This window comes from Lepidochelys olivacea (assembly GCF_965140295.1).
Source record: "Lepidochelys olivacea isolate rLepOli2 genome assembly, chromosome: 3".
Taxonomy (NCBI): Eukaryota; Metazoa; Chordata; order Testudines; family Cheloniidae; genus Lepidochelys; species Lepidochelys olivacea.
Genome location: NC_140413.1, coordinates 114,267,867 through 114,287,859, shown reverse-complemented (window position 1 = coordinate 114,287,859; position 19,993 = coordinate 114,267,867). Strand labels below are relative to the sequence as shown.

Sequence of the window (19,993 nt, the reverse complement as noted above, 5' to 3'; positions counted from 1 at the left end):
CCATTTAAGTCTATAGAGAAACTCCCATTGACTTAAATAGGAGCATGGTCAGAGCCCTTGAGACACTTTCCTTGCAATTCAGATATTTGCATCAGTAATGAATTTTTCATTAGCTCCCTTTTTTAGCCATGGAATTTTGGAATATTCATAAATGGTGTCTTGTTATGCTTTAATATTAGGGCAAACAGTACAGTGGGTATTCCAGGGTCTGTCACTGATTACAAGCAAAATCTGTCGGTTTTGTCATTAGAATGATTTACAAATAAACACCTTGGTAACAGATGTAGAGGATGACAATTCTAGTAAAACACATCTTGGATTTTTATTAGTAAAAGCTATTTATATAGTGCCACTAATTTAACAATGCTTTACAGATTAAAATACTTCCTGTCTGTTCAAAAGGGTTTTAGTCCATGGACCTAATCCACCAGTCTTGAATGCTGACTTTCCTGGGACGACTTATGTTAATAAAAATTACTCACCTGAGTAAGGGATTGCAGTATCAGGCCTACAAATTGGTGGGGAAGATCTGATTTTGATAGCAGCAGTTAATGACATTTTTGAGTATCCTTATTTTTAGTTCCATTCTAAGTTTTCACGTTGACACCCTGTGATAAAGGCAAAAATCCAGGCAGATATTGCAAAATTGTCTGTATGTTGATGCAGAAGGACTTGCCCATCTTGTGAAACTTATATCAATGTTAACCTCAGTTCTCTGACCTAGAATTTGCAGTTCTTCATCCCAAAATGGCAGGTAGAACTAAAATTAAACTTGCACTTTAATATTAGATCTCAGGGTATCCGTGATTCTGTATCTATATAGGATCTTCCCATGATAGCTGAATAGGTTTAACTATTTCCCCTCCTACCACAGGTGTTGGAGGGGCTGCTGAAAATGATGATCCTTCCAAAATGGTTATGGTACTTGCTGCTACTAATTTTCCTTGGGATATTGATGAGGCCCTAAGACGACGACTAGAAAAGAGAATTTACATTCCTTTACCATCAGGTACAAAGATTTCCTTAAATTAAAAAAAAAAAGTGATCGTTGCTTCTTTTGTTTTGTGATGAGTCTTGTGATTTTTGGCAGTATCTTAGTATACTGTGCCGGACATCTGGGCTCGGAAGAGACCTTTGAACTTTGGAGGCACTTTACTTTGAGTGTATTGTTTGGTTGAATGCATTCATGGTCTGGATATGGAAGAGAGTGCATCAAGTTCCATAACACCACAGACAAAGCATTAAAATGGCAGGTACATGTGGGTATAAGGCCAATGGATACAGAGATAAGCCTAGAACAGAGAGGTGAAACAATGTAAGGACTATAATTGATTGAATTTCAAAAATAGGAATGCAAAGTTAACACTCCTAAAAAGTGGCCTGACTTTCAGAAATGCTGAGTGCCCAGCTGCAACCTCTTACGTCTAAGGAGGTTGTGGAAACTCCTTCACTGGAAGTTTTTCAAAAGGAGGCTTGATAGCCATCTGTGTTGGATGGTTTATACACAACAAATCCTGCATCTTGGCATGGAGTTAGACTAGATGACCCTTGTGGTCCCTCTAACCCTATGATTCTAAGTCCATTTGCGCTCAGCGCTTCTGAAAATCAGGCAACTTGTTAGGATCCTAAATATAGACTTAGGAACTTAACTTTGTGCTCCTGTTTCTGAAAATATTTGCCTTCTGAATTGGACTTTAGATGTAGATGTAGAATAGAGCAAAGGAGGATTAAAACAACTTAGAGCCAGCCTGTGTGTATCTTTTGAATCACAGAATTATAGACATGCTATTTTTTTGTTTAGCAAAAGGCAGAGAAGAACTCTTACGGATAAACCTGCGAGAGTTGGAACTGGCTGACGATGTTGACCTTGCAAATATAGCTGAAAAAATGGAGGGTTATTCTGGTGCAGACATTACCAATGTATGCAGGTATGTCAGAATTGCAACCTTATAAAACAGTTTCTCTTGTTGAATCACTTATTTGAGAACTAGTCGGCCTTAATCATGTCCGGTAGCGACCCTAATTTGGTGACTGAAATTAACAGTACTCTGAAAACACAAATCTTGTCACTAAGTTAAAGGCTTATTAAACTGACTTGGTTCTCGGAGTAGTTCTCACATTCTGTCTGCTTCTTGAACTGAAAGCTCTCCAGGGCAAAGGACTGTCCCCCACTCTATGCAACACCAACTATGATGAGGGCTTCCCCACTCTGATGGCAGCTTTTTGTGTGTAATCAGAACAAGTAGAGGGGACCAAAGGAGTGGATGGTGAAAAGGCAGTGAATAAAGAATAGTTTGCCCTAAATATTTGACCACTATAAACTGAGTTGAGGCAAATACAGTGTTAGATGTAAGTAGCTGCTTCTCTTGGTGTGTGTGTACATGGCTTTTATTTCAACTCAATTTATATGAATGAGGGAGGCATAGGGGCACTTTAGCCAAAATGTTGTTTGTAGGATGCTGGATGTAATGACGCTACTAAACTTTTTTAACATAATTTCTATTGTCCTAAAATATCTCTTCTGCTGGTTGACACTAGATTTGCTACACAATCCAGTTAATACTGGTTGAAATATTGTTTTTATTGCCATATTGGGAAAACTGGAACATCCAGTTACATAAGAAAAGAAACAGGAGAGAATGGAAGGGATTGAACAATTTTTTGAAGGGGAGAGGAGAAGGAAGATGCAGGAGGAAGAGGTGTTCTAGACGAATATTAAGGGAGGCAAGTTGTTTGTCAGAAAATGGACAACTTCATGGTGCAGTTCCGAGGAGAACTGCAAATTGAAATGAGAAATGAAAGCACACCAGTCAATTCCATTTTCACCAGGTGGTTCATTTCAACCTTTATCGATTTGTTAAATGCTTCTATGCAAAGGACCTATTCCAAACCAGAGAAATCCTTACTTTGTTCCCTGAAGCTGCTTCAGAAATATGGTAGATGTGTAAGGGTCCCTTCAATAAAATCTTCAGTCACATTAAATGTTTCCTTAATTACATGGATTAATTTATTGAGATGTAGGATTCCCTAAAAGCAAGATTTACCTTTTTAGTAACTTTAGGGTTTTACACACACCAGAAGATGCTACTGATTTTTTTGATCATCCTGCTATGCAGACTCAGCAGAGCAGGGGTTTTATTTCCTCTGGTATCAATCTCAAGATCTCTCTCCTCCTAGGATGTTGAGACTTTTAGATTTTCTGGGCCTGTGAATCATTTTGGGGACTGATTATCCTACGTTTTGGTCTTGAATTTTGGGTCTCTGTTGCCGCCTTTTTCCCTGCACGGTATAGACAAATCTCAGTTGAAGTTTCTGCAGTGGAAAGCAAGGGCCAGGCCCTTGTTAACATGTCAGATAGTTAAAGCTCTCAGTAGCTCCCTAAAAGAGAACTCCCTGCCCCCGAGGCCTGGCAAGTGGTGGCTATTGTTGCAGTAACTGAATTTGGAAATCTAGGGGGAACGAGAAGCTGTTTTTTGTCTCATTCACGGCCAGTTAAACCATTCTCAGTACTATAGTATAAAGAGTTAAGTTTTTATAAATAGGCAGCAGCGTATCTAGCTGTCTCGACACCCAAGGCCCACCCTGTTAACATTTTTATGGTGCGGAGCAATATGTACTCTTTACCTGAGGGTGAATATAGAAGAAAGAAAATTAGGTGGCTTAGTTCAAGTCCTTCTGAGCTTTGAAATAAAACTTTGTTACCACTTTCATTGTGCCCCCTCCCAACAATGGCTTTAATTGCTGCGACTGGTCTGTTGGGCTTCTGTCCATCCTCAGCGTGGACAAAATCATGATTTTATCAGCATCTCCCATGTGGCCTGATCTGTCCGTTTATATTTGCTAGTGAAAAAGATGAAACAATAGCTGTAGTAAAATGAAATACTATTTTTAGTTATTAAAATGCACAAACTTTTCTTTTTGGTTGAAAATGTATGGTTTTAGAACTTAATTTCAATAAATTACTCAAACAGTGCAAGCTAAACTGCAGACTTTTCAGTCACTTGTCCAACCCCCCCCACTAAGTATGTGTATGTAGACTGTTACTTTATTTGCTTACCTAACACAGGAACTACCAATAAGTCAATCACTTAATACAGCAGGAAAAGAGGTATTTATAGGGACAGTTTATAAGCACTTATTGCAGCCAGCAATATAAGGTACATAGGGATGAATAGGTTTGGGATTTGTTTGGGTAATCATTCAATCCCTAGCTCAGATTTGTAAGTAATTTGCAGTCTGGAGATACTACAGACCTTCTATAGTAAACTGCTTTTTCAAAACCCTTCCCTTTAAATGTATATGTTCCATTCATGTGTGACGGTTTGGGATTTCGTGAAACAGTTCTAAATAGGGACAGTCCAATTCTCTATACAATAGCACAGTCAAAAAGGAAAATAGTGTGGGACTAACACAGGTCCCTGCCACTACAAATCTATCTGTAGTGGTGGTGGATACTTCTATTCCTCACAGAATAGGGGTATAAGCCGTGCTCAGTAAGGCTGTGAAGTGCACAGAAATATTAACCAAGTGAGGTTTGAATGTTTAGTCTTCTGGTTCCTGGCCCACTGAAATTATCCTAAGGATACAAGAACATTCAAGGAGAAGGATCCATTTCATGTCCCATCTGGAATTTTAGTTCTGTCTGGCTGCTTTAGAATGATGCAAGAGGAAGTTGTGCAGAGCAACTGGAATTATCAAGAGATTTAACGGACAAAACTCTATGAAGTTTAGTTATGCATCTGCAAATGGTGAATTTTCCAGCCTTTGTTACTTGGTCAAAACAGCAGACTTTCCTGACTATGATAAAAGTAACTTCTGTGAACTCAAGACTATCCCTCTGCTTGAGTTGAAACTCCTGCTCCAAACCATGCAGATTCTAGAGATGGTCAGAACAGTTTAACATTGCCAAACAACATCATAAATGGGAACTCCATATATATTTCACATTTCTTATCCAAACTGCAGCTAGCTGTGATAAGGAGCAATTAAGGACATACTTCCATAGTCAGTAATCAGTTTAAGCGAAGTCATACTGCTCAACTTGATGACCATTTCTATGCAGACTCTGCATTGTTCTGACCTTACTGCAAGATATAACAGGAGGAGAAAAAGGCTTGCTTTCAGCAGCAAAAGGAACCAACAGATGCACATTATGTATTGTGGTTCTCTTTGCCCCCATCTGTCATACCTATGCCCTAACTGATTTAAAATTGGTTCACTAAACTGACAAGCTGGTGGTGGTGCAAATCAGAAATAGAATTCCAGGTTATATATTGTGAAAAGTAATCTTCTAGCTACAGAGGGATCTTGAAATAATTTTTAGCATTAGCCCCCTATTATTCCACAACCCTGAACTTGTTCAGTGTCTGTCTACATTTAAAACACTACAGCAGCACAGCTCTGGTGCTTTAGCACTTCAGTGTAGACGCTATGCTGATAAGAGGTTGGTGTAAGCAATCCTCAGTCCTGAGAGGCAGTAGTTACATTGATGGAAGAATTCAAAGGTCTGGATTTTTGATACCCCTGACTGACATAACTAAGGTCTTTTCTACACTAGACAATTAGATCAATTTAATTATCTTTAGCCAACCACAGGTGGTTTTGCTAGCTGAAAGCAACATTCCAAGCTAGAATTTGACTACTGCATAATCTAACAGGTACAAGGTAAATGTACTTTCAGTAGTACTGCAGATAGGTGTCACTGAAGCTCTCTGGTTCTAAGGGTGCAGTATCAGTATCAAAGATTCTGCTGCACATAAGGATGGTCCAGTAAGTAAGCCACTCATCTGGGAGTTGGAAGAAGTGGGTTCAGTTCCCTTCTCCACCACATACTTCCTGTGTGACCTTTGGCAAACATTTAACCTCTCTCTGTTCCCCATCTGTAAAACTGGAATAAGAGACTTCCTGACCTCACAGGAGTATGATGAAGATAAATATTAAAAATTGTGAAGTGCTTAGCTACCACAGTAATCAGGGGCCATATTAGTACTAAGATAGAACAGAAGTTAGTGAAAATTAATTTTTGGTTCTCCCAATTGGAATGTGGTAACTTAATTTAAAGCCTAACTTGGTAGCCTCTTAAGCAACTAAATGTCCATATTAATGAGTTGTTTCCTCTTAACGTATAGGGATGCATCACTGATGGCTATGAGAAGGCGTATTGAAGGCTTGACACCAGAAGAAATCCGAAATCTTTCCAGGGATGAAATGCATATGCCTACAACTATGGAGGATTTTGAAATGGCTTTAAGAAAGGTTTCTAAATCGGTATCTGCTGCGGACATTGAAAAATATGAAAAATGGATTGTTGAATTTGGATCATGCTAAGTCTTCCTAACCAAACTTCCCCTGGGAAACCTGTCTTAAAACAGCTTCAGAAGTAACGAAAGGTAGTGTTCATGTGCACTAAGTGCTATTTTTTTAACTTTCTTGAACTTAAGAGCAACATGATTCTGAATAAAGTAATTTTTTAAATTGCATGTCACTTTTGCCTTTTCTTTGAATTTACTCAGAACAAGTCTCCTTCCCTTTAAAAGATATGAACGTCAGTCAAATGTTTTGGTTTTCATTTTGTTTTATTTTAATTGAATAGTGGGATCTGTTCACCAGTGGGGTTCATATGAATTCTTTCACTAGCACAGAAACTGGTTGTCTTTGTGCTTGTTAGATCCTGATACTGCAAATCTCAACATAGGAAGAATAAGATTCACTAAACAGTGGTGCCAATTCATCTGTAGCAAATTTTGCCTTTTAAATGTTCCTGCATCTGTTAAAAGAAATTGTGACAAGACTAAGGTGCAAAAACCCTGAAACTTGTAACAGTTAATAAATTAAACTTAAGTCTGACTTCACTTAAGATGCATTGGGAAAAGCATTTCCTTCGGATATGCTGGGCAACTCTGATTAATACCAGACTATTTTGCCAGCACTGCCACTGAGTCAGGTTTGCAGTCTACAAGTGTTGCAGTTGTCTTTAGAAAGTGGAGAGCAAGGTATTAAACATATCTGGCACACTTTCTATTAAAATAAAAAAAAAAGTTGGCAGATGACTTGCTCAGGGAAGGAATCTGTGTTCTAAAATAAGCTTGTGATGTACAAGTGAGTATGTCCTAGACTTCTATAGAAGTCCTGTTTTAAAGCTCTTAAGAGTGGCCATCTAAAATAGGATAACTACTACCCCTGTTTGGGCATGTGCCAGTTTATCATATTGAGGAATTTTACTTAAAAAATTTAAAATAGGGCCAAAGATCAACTATTCTAAGGCCCACTGCCCTCAATCTTAAAGCAAGACCACACATGACTCTTTAGTGAGGTTCTTTCTTGTAATATTAAATAATCCTATTAGTTCGGGAATACCATTGGAAAGCTAAAAATCCAGCCTGTTTTTTTTTCTTCAGGTAATGGATTTCTGCAAGTCACTTCTCTACAGTTTGATTTCCTTTCAGTATATTTTTATATGTACAGTGAGTGTAGTAAACAATTTAAATGTTAATTTATGTGAACATCTGTGAGAAAACTATGCCTCCTGTATTCAAGATAGTAAACAATGTCTTGTAAGACATTTGTGTTTCTGAGAACCTTTATACAATACCACAAGATACACAAAAAGCATAGTAAACATCTCTAAGTGGCTTACAATTTTCAGTAGGGAAGGGGCTTAATATGAAATTGGCTGTTGAATAAAGTGCTTGAAATATCAAAAATTGCCTTTATCTTGTTTTACATATATAGTAACTCCTTCTTTTAATAGTAAGAACAATTGTTGTTTTTACAAGGCACAGTCAAGGGTAATAGGTCTAAAACCAGGTTGACCACCTTTGTTTTGGCTTGCAGGCACGTGTGTAATCTCTTCCTTCTAGTGCTTTAGTCCATGCTTGAAGATTATCACATTCTGTATTTCATTACCTAACTGCCTTATCTGTGAATACAAAGGCCAGCTCTCTGTCCTATCTGCTGGGAGAGTATTTTAAAGAAGTTAAAACCTGTCACAACCCTCATCGTAGGAAGCTGCTGCTGTTTAGGAGCAAGAGGCTGTGGAAAGAGGGGAGATCATTTTGGGCCTCAACCTTGAAATGTCCCTTTAAACATAAATCAGCTGACATACTATTTTCATAAAAGGAAGCAAATACGGTATTTAAAGTTCCAGTGCCAACTTTTAGGTCCACTGAAGATGGGTACAAAGATTCAGACGCAAGCATGGTATTGAGTACATCATTTCTCCACTAAATTGTCTGTCTTCGCTGGCATATCTGAAGAGATGTTTATCACAACCACAGGTGCAGTGTTGCTAGCCTCCAGGTGAAGGACTCCTCTGAAAGACACATTACTTAACATTAGAAAAGGGTAGCTCTGTTCGGAGAATGCAAATTTTTCTTATCAGGGGGTAGCTGTGTTAGTCTGTATCCCCAAAAAGAGAGTCCAGAGGCACCTTTAAAGACTAACTGATTTCATGGGTAAAAAACCACTTTTTTGCATCTGAAGAAGTGGGTTTTTTACCCACGAAAGCTTATGCCTAAATAAATGTTAGTCTTTAAGGTGCCACCGGACTCATTGTCAAGTTTTTCTTGTTTATGTTCTCAACCTTTCATTGTAAAAACATATGAAGTACGTGCAGACTTCGTTTATTATCTATTACATGAAGAGGCAGCACTAGTATTGAGGTTTTAGGAAAGCTGCTTTGATACTTGGTGACATTTGGCACATCATGTAAGCTGGTTTCCAATCTAAAATATTAGCATACGATTCAGCTCCTACCTCACAGATATTAAAACTTGATTTGAAAGCAGTTTAAACAATTATCTGCCACCAGGAGCTACATTCGTGTTAAGCCAAACCGCATGTCAAATGAGACAGGCGGGACACGTTTACAAGACACACTTTTATTATAGAGAACTCTGAGGATTCAACAAGCTGCTGTTCAATTAAGGGATGAGCATTCCCCATCTGCTTGAAAGCCCTAGTAAGTCTTCCACTAACATGAGACCTGCCACTGTGGCTAGTTCTAAGGTGATTTCTTTAATCGATAAAGAAAAATGCAACCTTGAAAGGTGACCTGCAATTGAAAAATTACCTCTTTCAAACTCTGTTGGCATACACCCCACCTATTGGAACAGTGGCCAGCAGTGATTAGGTCACATGTATGCTTTTCAGTGGTAGGTTAAGGAATTATAGCTTAATTCCACCTGTTTTTGACCACTTGTTTACAAATCAGTACTTTGCTCATTGTCAGTCTGTATAGTTAGCCTTTTTTCTAGTTCTGCCTAGTTTAAACAGATGTCAGTATTAAACCACTTGCTTGTTGTACAGTAGTCAGATCCAATGAGTGTTGCTGTCTCCCTACTCTGATGGTAAATGAATTGCTCTGGTTTTAACATTGTTCTTGGTGAGAAGTGAAGATGGCAGGGGGTGACAGCAGGACAGATGCCTTGGCACATTAAAGGTATACTTTTTCAGTTTGCAAAGCCTTTACTCCCCAAACCCAGAAGGGCTGTCAAGCACCTTGAGGTCTCACTCCTGCCTGACTGGCTTTATTCCTTATATGGCTTTATATAATCTGTTACAGCTGAAGACTTCAGCTGATTTTGGCATAGACAAATCCACTGTGGCTCAGATGTAAGACATTTTCAGTTTTAACTCCATCTTAATGTTGGCCTGGTATTTTATTTTCAGTACGTTAAAACCTTGAGGTATGTTGTCTTACTGTGTTGAAAGTAAGCATAAACTCCATGCCTTGCTCACTGAGAGTTGGTCTATGCTGTGTGTGTGAGAGAAATCTATCTAAGTTATGCAACTTCAGCTACGTGAATAATGTAGCTGAAGTCGACATACTTAAATCTACTTACCACAGTGTCTTCACTATGGTAGGTGGACTGCTGATACTCCCCCATCAACTCTGCCTACGCTTCTCGCTCCGGTGGAGTACCGGAGTCTATGGGAGAGCACTCGGCGGTTGATTTATCGTGTCTTCACCAGACATGATAAATTGACCCCCACTGGATTGTTTGCTCCAGAGGTAAGTGTAGACATGCCCTGAGCTGATGTGCTTCTTACTCAAGGTAGCACACCTTGGATACAGGGACTAATCACGGCACTCTACTCTGCCAAGCTGCAATTAATGTTTTTCGTTGTCAGAGCACTACACCCACTAATTTGCCCCCCACCCTTACAGAAAAGGGAGGCAAACTGTCACGATGAGGGAAGTGAAGTGACTTCTGTAGAATGAGAAGGTGTATATAATTGACTCACATGATTTAGGCTTTGTCTACACTGCCAAGTGAAAGACCCAACTTTTGTCGTTCACAGGTGCTTAAAAAAGCTCCCTCCCCCCAAAAGACAAAAGTGTGGTGAACGCAAGTGGCAGTGTAAACGACTCAGCTCATTGTCAGCAGGAGTGCTCTCCTTGGAGGGGGTGGAAGTATTTTGTCAGCAAAAGTGCAGACAAACAGCGTTTACGCTGAGTGAGGGCTGCATCGCTAAAAGGTGTGTAGTGTAGACAAAGCCGTAGTGCTTTTAAAGCGCTTCAGTGTCCTTGATTGAAAGTGTAGAGTTATTGCTAAAGCCAGGCTGTGTGGCAAAGTTAGGACCGAAACGGAACGTACAGTTCTTAACCTTGTTTGACTACACTGCCATTGCAGAGCTTCAGATATCTGGTCTTCCTGTTCCTGAGGTGAATAATGCTGTAGAGAAAAAGCGTACCCCTCCCAGATGGTCTTCAGAGAGCTACTGCTACGCATGTAAAATGGTGATAATACATTAACAATTTAATAGTGGGTACTGACCTGTTTTTTCCAAACTTCCTTATAAGAAACCACTTACAGTGGAAAGCTAATCACTGCCTTTTTGTGGAGTGGTAGCAAACTCTCCACATTATGAGGTTGTCTCCTTTCATGGACTAGTCTTAGGACTACAAACAGCTTTTTTGGGAGTATGCAAAAATTACTCACTTGTGTTCGCAGGAAGGGAAAAGCACTTTTAAGATTCCTAAAACAAGAGCTGCTCCTACAACTCCAGTCCCAATGACTTCCATCAACTTAAAGAACACAGGGAAAGATTTAAGCCAGAACCCGCACAGCTCTTTTCTCAAGTACTCCACCCACTGGCACATCACCTGAAACCAACAAACATGTTAAAAGAACAAAACAGTTTCTGAAATATGTCTAGTGCAGTCTAGCTACTGGTGAATCCCTACAAGATGGATTAGCTCTGGTTTAAACGTATAATACAGTTCATACACTGCTTTACATATCACTCTTGTTTTCTAATTGATAGTCTCCCTGCTCAGGAAGATTTGACACATGCAAATCTGTAAAACAGCCTTAGTCATATGAGAGGAGATCCCATGTTTGGGTGGGGAGTTGAGAACCACAGAGCAGCCAGAGGCAAGGCTATAGTGAAGCTTAGAGGTAGATTACACATGCTACTTGTGACCAGAATAGCATTTCCCACTGCAGTGTGTATCAGGGAAAGGGTTACTGGTGCTGCAGCAGCAACATTACATTGGCTATGAAGCACCGTTGAGGGCTGCCTGAGAGAGCACAAGAGGGTAGAATATTTGGAGGAGGACCCTGGTGATTTTTTTTCAACTGTCAAACAATGCCAGGCATTAACCTGCTGCAGTGGTAACTTGCAGGTAGTATGTTTTGTTTTCATGGTGCTCGCTTTTTGTGTCTGACTGCAACAGTCTCTAAAACAGGAGCATTGTAGCAGTAACTGTACTCCCAGGTGGAGAGTACTGAACAGAATTTTTCCTTTTGAAACATCTGGTATTGGCCACTCTCAGAAACAGGAGACTGGATAAGATGGATCACTAGTATCATACAACAGCAATTACTACATTCTTATCATATAAGACTGTGTACCCGCAACAAAATTGCAGCTAGGAAAGTTGCAATTTCAATTCTCAGCCCTGTTTAACTTGAAACAGCCTATTACTTTGGTGCAGAATGTATCATACTGCTTTTCTACATACCAAAAAAAAAAAAAAAGAAAAAAACCTCCAAGAGATGGAGTTCTGAGGAAAAAAAACAATCACAGGCTTCTCTAAAAAAAATAAAAAAACCCACCAGAATAGCTTTCATAGCCTCTAGAAAGGCACTGTGTTTGTGAAATGGTATGTGGATGGCCTTTATGTTGCAATGCACAACTTACTGAATCATGCTTTTTTGTGGGAGGAGAGCTGCCATAAAAATAAAGGGAAGGGTAACCACCTTTCTGTATACAGTGATATAAAATCTCTCCTGACCAGAGGCAAAACCCTCTCACCTGTAAAGGGTTAAGAAGAAGCTAGGAGAACCTCGCTGGCACCTGACCAAAATGACCAATGAGGAGACAAGATACTTTCAAAGCTGGAGTGGGGGGAACAAAGGGTCTGTCTGTGTGATGTTTTTTCCGGGAACAGATCAAGAATGCAGTCTCAAACTCTAAATTAGTAAGTAATCTAGCTAGAAATGCATTAATTTCCTTTTATTAAATGGCTGGTAAAATATGCTGTGCTGAATGAAATGTATATTCCTGTTTTTGTGTCTTTTTGTAATTTAAGGTTTTGCCTAGAGGGATTCTCTGTTTTGAATCTGATTACCCTGTAAGGTATTTACCATCCTGATTTTACAGATGTGATTCTTTTATTTTGTCTTCAATTAAAAGTCTTCTTAAGAACCTGATTGCTTTTTCATTGTTCTTAAGATCCAAGGGTTTGCGTCTGTGGTCACCTATACAAATTGGTGAGGATTTTTATCAAGCCTTCCCCAGGAAAGGGGGTGTAGGGCTTGGGGGGGATATTTTGGGGAAAGACGTCTCCAAGTGGGCTCTTTCCCTGTTCTTTGTTTAACACACTTGGTGGTGGCAGCGCAGGGTTCAAGGACAAGAGAAAGTTTGTACCTTGGGGAAGTTTTAACCTCAGCTGGTAAGAAAAAGCTTAGGGGGTCTTTCATGCAGGTCCCCAAATCTGTACCCTAGAGTTCAGAGTGGGGAAGGAACCTTGACAAGGGGTGTCTGGCTTCCTTTCCTAGCCATGGATTAATGGGGAAAATTTACTGCTTTCTGCTTGATTCCAAAAGGAGGAGAGACTAAGATTCTGTAACATTGGACAAATAAGTTTGTGTTGATTAGTATCGTGCTAGTCTTAACAGCATTCCCCCTAACCGTTGTTATTTTCTTCTAGATTTCTCACTTGCTCTTATCCATTTCCAGTCCTAAACACAGAATTAGAGACATTTCTGATTCTGTTTTAACTGGGACTTAAGATGGGCACCATAAGTATTTTAAACAATTACCTTATAAGATGATGGAGGCTCTGTCCTGAGAGGAGTCTCTGGTAACTTGCCAGGTAATGTCTCTTCATCTACTGTAGTTTCTACTTGCCAGAGGAGGTAGTGACTGGTTGGTTGCAGTGGGCCTTGAACATCTACTAAAGAAGCAGAGAGGCATAGTTAGTTAAACATTTTTAGCTTCTCCATTTCACCCACACAACTTCTGGTGGAGCAGCATATGATATAACGATGCACACAGTAAGCAAAAGAAAGCTGCACGTATGTGCGCACTGCAAGGTTATCTAAGTTTATAATGAAAATACAAATAATTAAAGCAGACATTTTCATTTGACCTTCAGAATAAACCCTGAAAGAAGCTGAGGTAGCATTACAAGGCAGATTCAACTATGAACTTTAGCTGTCATCTGCTAAAAGGTGAGAAATAAAATTCATCAAATCCCTTAGTAAGCCCATAGGAGAATTTGATTAATAAATTGAATTCTAGCCACATTTTCAATATAAAGTAAAATTTGGTAACTCAAACTATTCCCTATATAGAAATGGACCAGACAGGAACTTACTTTACAGAATTCAATTCTTGTCTTGAGAGAGCTTCAGTGGTAACCTTTATTGTAGGACTAGGGCAGAAATGGCAAATACAACTCAGCTAGGAGAACTACAGTGATATTAGACCCCCATCATCTTAAGTGCCATTTCAGAATCACCTCTAAAGGAAAAAACATATTTGAAAAGAACAAAAGAAACAGCACACAATACTAAATCATAACCAATAATCTCTTAATGAACAGTGTATGTCTTGAGAATGTCAGTTCACCTCTACATGCCTCAGCTTCCCTCTCAATGAAACTGGGATAGTGAAACTTGCCTGCCTTTGTCACATGCTTTGTGATTTATGCATTAAAAGCATGATGTAAGTGCTATATATTACATACCTTTTCCTGAGAGATTGGGAAGTGTAAACAACATGTCCTTGTCCCTGGGGATGGAATACAGCATGCTTTCCTTCAGAGGAACAGAATGGTTTGAATGTCTAAGTACTCTCAGGCCCTTAATTAATATGTTTATTTCAGTAACCTCCTCTTGTTGAACCTGCAAAGGAGAAAAATATTGGAATTTTATATATTTTAAAGTAAGGGTGAGGCAGGCCACTGGCTAAAAACAAGCACCATTAAAATACTTTTAGCATGAAGATTTTTGTGGATGCACAAATATTACTAACATAATGAACATAGTTACATAACATAATTCTTTTTACTTACTTATACATTAGCATGAGTGTGTTAAAGGTTGGGAAGGTGCCTGTTCCTGCAAGAAGGTGTGTTAATATGATCTGCTTGATTTTCAAGAGTTGTACCTAACTCATTATAGCCTTGATTCAGCAAGGTATTTAAGCACCTGCCTCACTTCAAGCATATGAGTAGTTCCAATGAAGTAAATAAGATTTTGCACATGCTTTAGTATGCTGCTGAACTGAGGCCTACGCTACTGGCCTTACTGCTACCATTTCCTACTTTACCAAAGTCTGACATCAAGGGATAATGCATTTTTACACAGGTGTATTATCTGCAGAGCCAGTAACGTGATTTTTGGTGTGACCAGCAGCAGTTCAACTTCTCTGCAAAACAAGTTCTGCCAACATGATTAATATCTCCATTTGTCCTTCCAGCAGCTTACGCTTATCAACTTTAATTTAAAGCTACAATATTCAGAGGAGGGAGTGGCACAACACTGATGTAACAAAGTTATTAAAAAGTACAGACAGACTATGCATATTTTGTAACCATATTTATACTAGATTGACCTAAAACATAACAAAACTCATTTTTCTTCTACACAAATATTAGGTGATGTATAATTTTGACTTATTCTTTATTTTTAAAAAATGATCATTTGAAGTACTGACTGATAGGAAAAAAATTCAGTGTGAAGAGTAATAGAACAACTGTTCAAAATACAAGACCAGGAACGAACAGAAATCCGGCATGTGCACTGGGTCCAGGACAAAGACTGCAACATGGAAGTTTGTCAACAAAAAGGAATGCAGTCGGATGTAAGCTATTAGCTAGACCCTGCCCTTAGGTGGTAAACAGTATTGCGTAGCTTAGAATTAGAACTACTGCATAATAGGAATCATCTGTTCACTGTCAGCTGATAAACAAGATTGCATGCAGTGTTGGTCTCAGGATATTAAGGAGACAAGGTGGGTGACCATCTTTTATTGGACCAACTTCTATTAGTAAGAGACAAGCTTTTGAGCTTACATAGGGCTCTTCTTCAGGTTGTAAAGAGTGAAAGTTCAGATAGAAATAAAGCAGTTTAATATGCTAGTACTAACTCCCTAGCAAGATTTGAAGTATTTTGTACAGAATAGTGAAAGATCTGAAACAAAGCAATATTACTCTATGGTAGTCACAGCAGGAACCAGTGCAACACAGGCTAAATGTTTTCATAATAAAAGGTGTAATACACACTCACTTGAAACAATGAATTACCAGATCCTTTTAATAAGCTCCAGTCACAATTGTTTTGACAAATGTACTACCTGTTAAATGTCTGTGCATGCACAGTGAAAGGAGACTATAAGACATTTTGAGGTAAGTTTAATAGTACATTTGATAGTAAAACCTCAACAGAAACTAGAGCCTGTATAAAAGACAGAAATGTATACTAAACCATAACCTGGACATTTCTACTTGCAGCAACAACTTGTATTATTAGGGTGTGCTCGGTGTGGAGCTTCTCAGGTCTGCAGAGTGAGCAGCTAACCATTTATGCCAAGTTTTGAAAAAATAAAGTGCTTCATACTTTTCAATTTTTCTGCTTACCAGTATGTCTTGAGTTCTCATCTCCACTATAATTGAGAAACATCTTTCCAGAGGCAAATTAGATTATTTTTTCTTAAGAGCTCATTTGCCCTCAGTGTCTCTCCCCAAAATCCTGTCTGTGATGATTATTTTCATGGCAACTACCAAGTTTTTGGGGATAGGGCATTGCTTAAAATTCACACACAATATTCTATAAGGAGACAAAATAATCTAGGCCTTGATCCTGCAAGGTGCTAAGCGCTTCATCCCCAATCCAACAAAGTACTTAAGCATATGAGAGTTAAAACGTGTAAATTACTATTCTGGTTTAGAATGGGCAAATAAGCATGGCTGGTGTTACCTCTCTCCCATCAATTTCCGTCACCTCTTCTTGAATGACAATCAATTGCAAATTCGATCTGGATGCCAAGGGCCACTCACGAAACATGATGCGAACACTAACAATTCCCAAATGCCTTTGATCCAATAGGTTATCAGAGTTTCCAGTTTCCACTGTCAACAGATAATTATGCAGTGCACAAAGTCACAAAGAGAAACAGAAGTCTCACCCAATAAATGACATATTTTAGTCCACCCTTGAGGAAGTTAATTTTATAACATTGACAAAGAATGATATGTACCCAGCAAATACACCATTATCGCAATGTCAAAACTCACCAGAACTGCAAAGTACAATGAATACAATTAGAGACATTGTAACTTTCCACAGTGCAGTCTACTCTTCACTTTTCCCCCTAAAATTTTCTATCATTGCTCTCCATGGTGCAGTACCACTGGTAGCAGCCATGTTGGGAATTTTAGGGTAGAGCAGCCACCATCGGTGTTTTCAATGCTGTCCTATTTAATCCTACTCAAAGCAGATCTAAAATGATACAGTGCTTAAAAGTCTGGCATACCTCTCAACCTGTCTGCACTAATGCTTTCACTGACTGACCTAATCACATAACTATGGGAAATCTGAAAGGGACAGGTAGTGTAGAAAATATATGTGCTTATTTTTAAGTTGCAATTTCACACCAGGGGAAGAAAAGGTGCAACTGTCTGTCTAAACTTGTCTGCATCCAATCCAACTGACTTGCTCCATTTACACCTCAGCTGTCATCCCATCTCAACTGTCTAGAGAAATACAAAGGGATGATGCTGCAGACAAAACCACCACTCATTCAACAACTTAGAAAAATATCAGCGGGAGTTTGTGTAAAAACTTTCTTTAAGGAGGTCAACCCTCTCCTCCTGGGGATACCTGCTTGGCTCAGACCCCATTTTCCTTCTTCAGGTGGCCACCAAGGGAGCCACTACCCCCTCAGCAGTCACCAAAGCCTTCAGGAGAATGTCCACTACCCTTCTCCACACACAGCATATGCTGGGCCCAAAGGCAGGGAAGGGATTCGCCAGCACATTGGGGAATGGGGTATCCTTGGCCCAAGCTAACCCCTCCCCACCATGTTCAGACACCACTGCTCCTGCCTCCTCATACCCCCCTGCCAACCTCATGACTTTACTACCCACAACTGCCTCATACCCACCACCTCAAAGTCTACCATGAGCACACACTCAACAGCCCTCCACCTCTCTCTCTCAATGCTTCCTCCTCCCCAAATACCATGCTCCCACCACTAGTGAGTGTGTGTTAGATGTGAAAGTCAGTTTGTTGTGGAAATGAGGAGTCCCAGTTTGCACTGATAATTTTGATGTGCAGGTGGTCAGGCATATGAACTGAGGCTGGTCGGGATGTCACATCCAGGCTATTGATGCACTGCACAGCTTGTCGGTGTTGGGAGGCACAAGGTGCTTGGCCTTGTGTCTTCAATCACCCAATAAGACCCTAAAATGTTCACTGCTTACAGTAAAGCCCCTTAATATCAAAGATTTTTTTATTTATGCAGCAATGCCTTGCATTATGAAAAATTGTTGCCAGATAAGAGAAAATATTAAGATAAATTTATATAGGTATCTCCCAGTGGACCCACAAGCTTGTTGAACATTTTCTGAATCACAATATTGAATATACAGTTAAAGGACCAAATCCTAAGAGATGCGAAGCACCTGCAGCTCCCAATCCTCCCAACCTTTAAATGCTAAGTCCCCTGAATTCTATTAAGTTTAATGGGAACTGAAGACGTTCACCACTTAGCAAAATTGAACCTATTGATCTCAATAGGAGTTACAAGTGCTTAAGAGGTGCTGAGCAGGATTTGGCATAGTTCTTAACACAGAACTACTCAGTAAGAACTCGAAGACTTCTGTCCAGGGCAAGAACTTGAATACTTAGGGCCTGATTCAGACCTCAGATAAAGTCAGTGTAGTTAATTTGCTTTTACGATAACATAAGAGACATCAGACTGAGGACCCTAGTAATCCTATAGCACTTTAGATCTTCAAAGAACTTTACCAATATTATCTAATTAAACCTCACAACAACCCTGTAGAGAGGTTAAAAGTCTTGTGCCAAGGTCACAAAGCTGAGAACAGAACTCTAGAGTTCCTGGTTCCTAGACCTGGGGTCAAATCACTGATTTTTGCCTAGTTTCTGATTTACATAGCACATCTGTAAAATTTCAAAAGCACTGTAGATTAGTGGGTTGGACAATTAGAAAGAAAACGGAATTTGAGAATGCTCAGCATCTCACAGGATTAGGCCTTACATTAGTGAATAAAATCTTGTCTTGCATTTTTCTTCAGTCAATTACCTCTGAAGTGGTTACACTTTGAAATGTTTTATAATCTATACTAGAGATGAAAAAGGTAGGCCCATACTTTTACTACATGAGACAAATAGTAATGAGTTACTGCCTACCCCAAAAAGAGAATATTTAGTTATTCATTTGTCATCCTTTGGGTTTTCAAAAGACGAGGTCACAGTTTAGAGAAGCAATTTAAAAGGCCATTAGTAAAGGTCTGATCATAAAGGGCAAATGATCTCAGAAGCCAACCTTGAGACTGACCATAAGTATTAAATCTGTATGTAAAAGGATCTTCAGTCAAATGAACATCAGTGTCTCACCTTCATTAATTATGCAATCCACTGTGCAAATCCAAATATCAAAACACTTTTGATTGGCAGTCCTTGCACAAGACTACAACACTGAACTAAGGGAAGGAGAACAGACATGTTTGCTGGGTCCGTGCAACAGACATTGCAATATATCTCGAAGAACAACATTTACAGAACAGGTTAGTAACTGTTCCTTCTTTGAGTGATTGCACGTGTCCATTCCACTTCCAGTTTGAATTGGGAATGGGCGATGGGATGGATCACTTGATGATTACCTGTTCTGTTCATTCCCTCTGGGGCACCTGGCACTGGCCACTGTCGGAAGACTGGATACTGGGCTGGATGGACCTTTGGTCTGACCCAGTATGGCCATTCTTATGTTCTTATTGAACTAGTGGGGGATACAACAGCTTCCCCCATTACAGACAGTATACAATATCAGGATTGCAACACCTACACAACAGTATCTTACATGTGAGAAACCTGCAGTCCCAATGTATGTGGAAGGATGACATAATGGCAAAATATACTTAGAAATTAGGATTATGTTGATCTTTATTTATCTACTCAAACTCTCTTTGGATGTGTGCTACCCAACATAGGGAGACAACCATTAGCAGTGGGGAGTTGCATCATCATATTCACATTACCTAGTCTAGTGCAAAACCCTCCCCTTTCAAAAATATACACAAGGTCTGTATTTCAGGTGAAACCATGTAAATACCAAGGACATGACTGAGACATGGGAACAAATGAGGATGTCAGATTTTGTTTCATGTTGATTCTACACACATCCTAACTCTGTAACCGTGTTGTTTCCAAATATTGCCGACCTTCAGAGAGCACCATAGCAATGAATTATGTCCTTCCCTCGGGGACATGGAAGCAGATATCCCACATAAAGA

The 19,993-nt window shown here is 39.4% G+C and overlaps 2 protein-coding genes across 5 annotated transcripts in view; one reads left to right on the top strand and one right to left on the bottom strand.

Moving 5' to 3' along the window:
- Positions 1-6,479, top strand: part of KATNA1 (katanin catalytic subunit A1) — a 35,441-nt gene extending 28,962 nt beyond the window's left edge. For all 3 annotated transcript variants that reach the window (XM_084623698.1, XM_084623700.1, XM_084623699.1), the window contains 3 exons: positions 875-1,009; positions 1,802-1,928; positions 6,129-6,479. In XM_084623698.1, coding sequence (XP_084479824.1) covers positions 875-1,009; positions 1,802-1,928; positions 6,129-6,327 — 461 coding nt within the window. In that variant the 3' untranslated portion in view covers positions 6,328-6,479. The remainder of the gene's footprint in view (positions 1-874; positions 1,010-1,801; positions 1,929-6,128) is intronic.
- Positions 6,480-6,556: 77 nt separating this feature from the next.
- Positions 6,557-19,993, bottom strand: part of GINM1 (glycosylated integral membrane protein 1) — a 34,491-nt gene continuing 21,054 nt past the window's right edge. Inside the window, exons 4-8 of one of the 2 annotated variants that reach the window (XM_084623712.1) lie at positions 16,434-16,585; positions 14,201-14,357; positions 13,272-13,402; positions 10,944-11,107; positions 6,557-8,311 (exon numbers count right to left, since the gene is read on the bottom strand). In XM_084623712.1, coding sequence (XP_084479838.1) covers positions 8,212-8,311; positions 10,944-11,107; positions 13,272-13,402; positions 14,201-14,357; positions 16,434-16,585 — 704 coding nt within the window. In that variant the 3' untranslated portion in view covers positions 6,557-8,211. Of the gene's footprint in view, positions 8,312-10,943; positions 11,108-13,271; positions 13,406-14,200; positions 14,358-16,433; positions 16,586-19,993 lie in introns of both variants that reach the window. The other variant, XM_084623711.1, reaches the window with a different exon arrangement.